Source organism: Cyprinodon variegatus, unplaced genomic scaffold, assembly GCF_000732505.1.
Source record: "Cyprinodon variegatus isolate N-32 unplaced genomic scaffold, C_variegatus-1.0 Scaffold315, whole genome shotgun sequence".
Lineage (NCBI taxonomy): Eukaryota > Metazoa > Chordata > Actinopteri > Cyprinodontiformes > Cyprinodontidae > Cyprinodon > Cyprinodon variegatus.
Window position 1 is genome coordinate 399,433 of NW_015150768.1, and position 7,697 is coordinate 407,129.

The 7,697-nt window shown below is 35.8% G+C and overlaps 1 protein-coding gene and 1 long non-coding RNA gene across 2 annotated transcripts in view; both read right to left on the reverse strand.

The window, feature by feature from the left end:
* Positions 1-1,759: 1,759 nt before the first annotated feature.
* LOC107090899 lies at positions 1,760-3,688 on the reverse strand. Its single transcript, XR_001481502.1, has 2 exons — positions 2,017-3,688; positions 1,760-1,896 (listed from the first exon to the last, which is right to left on the reverse strand). It is a non-coding gene; the product is annotated as an uncharacterized LOC107090899 (long non-coding RNA).
* A 1,876-nt stretch (positions 3,689-5,564) lies between these two features.
* Positions 5,565-7,697, reverse strand: part of mrps2 (mitochondrial ribosomal protein S2) — a 5,671-nt gene continuing 3,538 nt past the window's right edge. The window contains exon 4 of the mRNA XM_015384527.1: positions 5,565-6,224. Coding sequence (XP_015240013.1) covers positions 5,678-6,224 — 547 coding nt within the window. The 3' untranslated portion in view covers positions 5,565-5,677. The remainder of the gene's footprint in view (positions 6,225-7,697) is intronic.

Genomic DNA, 7,697 nt, shown 5'->3' on the forward strand with positions numbered 1-7,697 from the left:
GTCACAAAACAGTTCTGTTTAGAAGTTTTGATTAAAACTTGCACACTGTAAACATTTCTGCTCTTCTCTTCGATTTGGGGAAGCAGATGTTTTTTCTAAAAAAGCGCTAACCCACAACTTAGAAAAAAAGAGTCAATCATGATAAAAATAATTCACAGAATTATTCTTTTTTTTATTTCAACTGGTTCTTCACAAAACTGCTCCTTTTACAGTACTGTCTTGTTTACCACAGAAAGCTACAGTATATAGAGAAAAATACATCGTGTCTCAAGCCAAAGACGACCAGATGTGGAGCTATGTCTTCTCTTGTTTTATTATTACTATTTCAAAGTAATAAAGGTTTATTAAAGGAATACAGATATTGTGTTTCAAGTAAATGTTTGATTCCTATACACCACCTTCACATTAGACAGCATTTATCATGATACAGAAGGCTTGATCATTTCTTCTTAGTTACATATATGGATGGGTCCCTGTTATACTATTTATCTGTCAAACAAACCGCACTTTACCTGCCACCACTTTACCGTACATGAGATACTGTAGGCTATATATAAGGCAAGGCAAATTTATTTGTATGGCATAATTCAGTACAAAGACAATGCAAAGTGCTTTACATGATTAAAATATAGAAAAAATAAAACAGAATCAAAGGAAGTAGGAAAAAGAAAATAAAAATGCGAAACAAAAAAGAATATTAAAAACAGTTGGACTAAAGAAAATAAAAAAGTATGTCACCTTAAATCCCTTGCTTTTTTTTTTTTTTTTTACCATCCACTGTATATACTCCTTCTGTTGTGTATGAGAGCCGATGTCACAAGTGAATTTCTCCATTGTGAGATCAATAAAATTTTATTCTATTCTAGTCTCCCTTGTTCCTGAGCTTGAACAACCATATGGTTCTCTGGTATGAAACTTTGGACATGAGGTAGGCTGTTCAGACTAGCCGTTAGCGCCAACATAAACATGTTTCACCTAAGAGAAGACCTCAAGAGAGATATCTGCTACAGCAGAGACCCGTGCTCAAGTGCAGTCCTCAAGAGCTACTATCCTACAGCTTTTTTATGCACCCTATTTTTTAACACCGGAATCAAACGAGGGGCTCGTTAGCATGCCTCTGCTGATAAATGAGGGTAATAACCTTTTAGATTCAGAGCTGCATCTAGAAGTTACAGGACCTGAGCACCCCTGCCCTAAACACTTTCTATTACAGGTTTTATAAAATAGGAGCACCCTCTGCCTCCATCTCAATGGTAAATCTAGAGAGTAAAATTGGACTTATTATAGATTTATGACATTTCTATTGAGATCGGTCAACCCACAAGTGAGCAAGAACCAAATATATTCACACATACAAAGAATTCAAAGCCTATGAATAGTTAAATGTAATGAAGTGGAAGGGTAAAGGTGAAAAAGTATTGAGCAGGTAAGGAAAAGGATGTACCACAAGGCTTTTTGGCTGGTTTAATGTTTGCTGCTATTAAAATTGATTTCATAGGCCACTTTGAACCAGGGCTAAGCCATTAGCATTAAATGATATTAAAGATTTTATCAAGAAGACAAGTTTTAAACTAGATTAAACTGAAAACTAACCCTGTATTAGTGATCTGCACTAAAGATATTCTAGATTTTAACAGTTTTCCCTATTTTAAGGAAATGTGTCTTTCACATACAAACACATACTTCAAAAGTGGTAGCTGATGTTTGATGCTTGCATATGATAGAATAAAAACAAAGACATTGTTAAAAATGTGTTTTATTTTTAAGTTTCATTTCTGTTACACAATCAAGATGCAAAACATTTATTTTAAACAACCTCTTTCCACTGATAAAAAAAGCTCTGCTGCTGTTCTTCAAATGACTCTCTCCAGAACGATCATGCAGCTGGAAGCACATCTGTGGACACAGAAGAAAAAAGAAAAAGTAAGATTTTGAACTTCTCTCCTTAACCTTTCAATGACCCATATTTACAAATATGTTGTGTTTAAAACACAAAGTTAAATCTAAAGTTCTTACCTTTCCTGCTCCTCCTCTGGCCTTTGTTCTTACCAAATGATTAATTTCTGCTTCTGCACAACAACTAAAACCTTTAAGAGAGGAAAATAATTAAACAACTTAATTTTTACTTTCATAAGAGGGCTTTATATTTAACTTGAAATTAAATAGAAAATTACAACAGGGCAAAAAATATATATATTTAAGGTAAGCGTGCATGCATTAAAGATGCATCCAGGTTGATTACAGTCATCTACTATTTTGGGTCTAACAGCTGTGGTTATCCGGCCCGGTTCCATACTCAAAGCCCACTTAACAGTGGAAATTAAGCTATCGTGAGCCAGTTTACTTTCTGCCCACCTAATGCCCAGCAGAGCCACTTTTAGGGCCAAGCTGCGTCTCAAGGGGCAACAGTAGCTCCTGTGACTATAGAGGCAGTTTTTTGACCACAAGCTGGGAGTGAAGTAACTTACCGCTCAATGAAAAGCCGTCATGTGATATCAGTGGATCCCTTGGGGGCAAAGCGATGCATCAGCTTACCACACATTTTCCTGCATGAAGAAAAACAAAAAGAATGAGACATTTTCTCCTTCAGAAAAATTACTTCCACATCTTGCACCTTAACATTACAACCGATGACCTAGATGGATTTTAATGTAAAAGATAGCAAAAAAACCCCCTCTAAATTTAAAGATTAAAAAAAATACAAATTCAGTCCCATTTACTCTGATAACCATAAATAAAACTTAATTTCCATTGATTAACACATTTGGTAAAACAAGGACAGGAAAGCACATTAGAGTAGATGGGGAAAACTGATGATTGTAAACGCAGGGAAAAAGACAAACCTGCAAGAAAAAGAAACTAACTATACAACCACACATAAAATTCTAATATATTAAGCTTTATTTTTGTAATCTAAAAATCTTTAGACAGGAAAATCTTACTTAAAACTGGCATTCATTAGATTCTAATGTCTTTGCCTGTATCATTGTTTTAGCCATAATGCTTTACTAGTGAAGATGATGGACCTATTATAAAAAGGAAGTTATTCCTTTAAAACAAATGCCTTAATAAACTCTTTCTATCCATTCCATTAATTTTTTCAACTAGTTACATATGATGGTTTGCTTTTCTATAACATATCTATATACACACATATAAAAATCACTACAATGGAAGAGATACTAACTCATTATGAACCTGTTACTGGTGTGAAAGGTCATGCTTTTCCTGTTTTCATGAAGACAGTTTTGTAATGTAATCTAGACATGATTTTCTATTTCATCCCTTTGGATTAATTACTTAATCGTTGTCACATTATGTAAAAGGAGAACATGCAGCTAGAAAATGGAAATATTTTATAGAGATCTCTGATAAACACTGGGGAGAGTTTCATTTCCTCTATTTTAGAGGCACAGGGTGGAACTTCTTTGCATATATCTGTTCACATAGATCTATAATTAGCACAGTTAGCAGCCTCATGAGGCCTACAAGTGATCGCACACACTGCTGCTAAATAATGCAACAATCTACCAGCTGGGATGAGTCAACATTTTTAGGTGGCTTATATATATCGTTATATATATATTTAAAAAAGGTATAAAGTTCACATAAAAGGGAACAGGATAAACAACCTGTTGACCACGTGGTTGGCAACAGCTGACCGATTTTATCAGAAAACTAAATAATGCATAAAGCATCGACTGTTAACCTTCCTATGTAAATCAAACCCGAGAACTTATAAACATATTAAACAGCTAAATGCAAACTGCAAATATAAGATTCTCTCGTGCTTTTATAGGAGCGTGTTCAGGTCTAAAGTTGGTATTTAAGCTTATTCCTGCAAGTGACGTGATTAAAGTGTCGCATGCAAAACTGCGATTGTTAAAACCACTAAACCACAAAGTTCATTTTATTTTACAACCACGTTTATTGAGCGAACTCACCACGCCATCCTTCCCCCTGGTGTCTGCAGGAGAGTCTTACTAACTACGGAAGCCGGAAGCAACCAAAAAAGTGTAAAATCCCGCGCTAGGTTGCAGTTTGTACTTATATTTAAAAACTGACATAAATCAATGACATTTTATTCTAATAAAGGAAAGTAAATGGAAACATGTTGGTATAATGTTAATGGAACAGAACAAGCATGAATAAAGCTTAAAGTTAGTTGCACTTTGAGTAATCAAACTCTTAAATTTGGAGTAATGATCAGAAATGAGGTACTGTAAATAAATTACATATTTACGCTTATGTTGTAATTATGAACTAGCAAAAAAACAAATTGTTTTAAATGGAAAAGGCTGATTATAAAAAAAAACAAATGAATTTGGGATTAAATATTTACATCTTGATTAAGCCAACATCTTAAACTGTTACTTTAAACAGAGATGGAGGAATTCCTTACCTTAAATCATAAAACTATCCCTTTTGCTGTGTATTTTTATGTTATATAAGTGTCTGCAGTGTTACTGAAATCAGGTCATTAAACTGCAGACATACACAGAGATAAATCAATTCATCTCTTCCTAAAGAAGCTTATAAACAATGCTCTCAATTCTACTTATTAAATCCATTCTAAAAATTCTTTTAATTAAGGAAACCCAGGTTGTTAAGTCATTGATTTGCTGCAATCACTCCTCCTGGAAATTTGTCTGCTGTCTGCAACGTCTTGGAATAAGATGAATCCCTTAACCTTTAAGAGGAAAGAAAACTCCAGCAAAACAAGGCTAAATTTAAGCAATTATTTTCCAGTGACAGGCTTCATTAAGAAGACAAAAAAAAAAAACAACTAAGCAGCAGTTATCCCAGAGTAATTTCTATATGAAAGTAAAGCCTAGTTTTGAAAGCACAGATCATCTTTTTATCACATAGAGGTGAGAGAAATTCCAGGGTTAAAAGTCCTTCATCCACAAAACTGAGAAAGTATGCAGAAGCTACGAATATTTCCAAGTTTCAATTTCTTATCTATTGATCTCAAATCGAGCTGCATGTTTCTTTTTATACAGAAATGCATAAAATCTCACACTGCCATCATCGTGCGTGGATGTTGTTTTTCAGAATTGAAAGCCTCATCTTTAGTCCCGAGTTTCTTCACTGAACATCTCTCAACTTGATCAAACTACTCCTTAATTCCATCCCTAAATCCCTGAAAACCAGGAGTTGGCTCTTATGCCGCCTACTTACCAAACTTGGAAAAAAAACTCTTGCCTAAAAATCATCATAGCTCAAAATAATTTCAAGAAACTAGTTTTAAAAAGGGTTTTTGTAAATTAGACCTCATCTGCTCAATTAAGAGCTGTAACAGAACCACACAACAATATTTATTTATTTCCATATTTGTATCTTAATCACTCCAAACAATACTTAGTTTATAAACTTCACCGCAAAATACTTTTTTTCCCTCCCTTATATTAACTGTTACTGTAATGTCACCTGGTATTTGTTCTCTAATAAAACTAAACACCAATAACTGAAGCACTGAGAGAAAAAAAAAATATATATATATAGATATATAGATGTCTTATGTAAAATATTAATAAAAGAGCTCTTTTTAAAGTAACAAGATTTATTTTTAATGAGCCATATACAGAGTTCTCTTTAAACCCAAATGATTTGCAACAGAGGATAAAGTCCAACTATAGCTGCAGTGTTTTAAACAACATCTCTTGGTGGCATCTTATTATGAGCTGGATGATGAGGGTTCAGACAGGCCCTGAAGGAGCTCCATCTGTCTCCGTTTGTCCTTGGCTCTGTTGATGCTCATCTTGAACAAGCGGCAGTAGAGCTCCATGGCAACCGGAGTGTCATCGTTTCCTGGTACCGGGTATGTAATCGAGCTGGGGTTACAGTTTGAGTCCACCACTCCTATTGTGGGAATGTTCATCTTGGCAGCGTCTCTGATGGCCACATGCTGCTGGAACACGTTGTTCAGAGTGGAGAGAAAGATGATGAGGTCGGGCAAGCGCACCCCTTGGCCGTACTGGATGTGAGCGTTGGTAAGGAGGCCCCCCTGCCAGTACCGTGTGTGCGCGTACTCCCCACACTCCTTGGCTGTGGTCTCCACCAGGTGGCAGAACTGGCGGCGGCGGCTGACGAAGAGGATGATGCCGCCCCGGTACGCCGTTTGTGCCGTGACGTTCAGAGCCAGCCGAAGGTGCTCCTCCGTTTTGTCCAGATCAAGGATATCATAGTCTAAACTGGAGTTGTACAGGTAAGGTTCCATGAGCCTTTAAAAAGGGACACAGAGAATTGTAAAAAAAAGGAAAAAGAGTCTTCTAAATTAAAAAATAAAAAACTTTTTTGGAGAAATAACGTGGCTGTACAAGGCTAGTGCTGTTTTTTTATAAATACAAAACATCCTCACATTTTCGTCATTCATGATTTGCAGCTTAATTGTAATAATTCAAGATGGGGAACACCCATTACATAATCACACTATGAAGCTTATATGTATTGATTATATATATATATATTAGTAGTGTAAATCACACCCATCATGGCAATTTGATTCAGTATCTATGTCCTGACCCAACGTTTTGATTATTTTTGATACTCACCACGATAAGATTCGATTAATTGGTTCATTTTTTTTTTTTTTTTTTTTTTACGTACAGGCTAGACAATGTTTCAAATTTGAAATAAATCAATGAAAGCTGTAATATCATTATGCATTTTATTTGAGAAACAACCGCAAATAACAGAAGTAGAAAAGTTGTACTCCACCTAGGCCTATTAAAACCTCATTCACTGAAAAATAATCATGCCACTGAGTTATAGATTCTTAAAGGCTTTGCATCAAAAAATACTGCACAAAATCAGTGCAATGAGAGCAATTCAATACCTCGGCTCCAGAGCGTCGACGTCCCCGCCCCCTCCACAGAAACTCCGCTGCACCTCTCCCAAAATCTATCTGATTGCAGACAGTGCCGCAGACAGGAGGCCGGCTTGTTTTGTTTTTATGACCGAAATTGCAGAAAACAACTCGTGAAGATGCACCAGCTAGTAGAGTGAGGTGCACAAGAAAACTGGAACCCTTTTCCCACCTGGATCCCCGCTATTTTTCACCGTCATGTCCCTCCATTGTCAGACAAACTTGCACCCACTTCCTCTCCGCCTCGGCCGTATCTAGACCCACAGCGTATATCACGCTTCAATATTGGGCATAAATCAAAAATGTCTCTGTCAAGCTCACTGAGACACACTGCTGCAAGAGTATAACCAGGAAGCGAGGTAGGAGAGCGCCACTGCAGCACAGGAGTGAGAATTACGCCCAGGAGCAAATGGATAAAAATATACCGGAGGGGAAAAAAAACATGAATCGATACTCTTGTGGACGTTTCAATGCATCAGATCGTCAGCTGTTGCATCGATACAAAACTATTATTTACACCGCTCATCATATATATATATATATATATATATATATATATATATATATACCCATACATACACAGAGAGGAAAATAAGTATTTTAACACTCTGATATTTTGCAAGTTCTCCGTCTAAAATTATCACTGTACGTCCATTGTGAAAGACAATCTAAAAAAAAACTAAAAAAAAAGAACAGATTTAAATATATGATTTTTAAACTATTTATCTGTAGGATACAGCTGCAAATATGTATTTAAACACCTGAGAAAATCGGAGTTGAGATTAGGATTTTTTTGGTGATAACCTACTGAGCCTAGTGGTAGATAGGA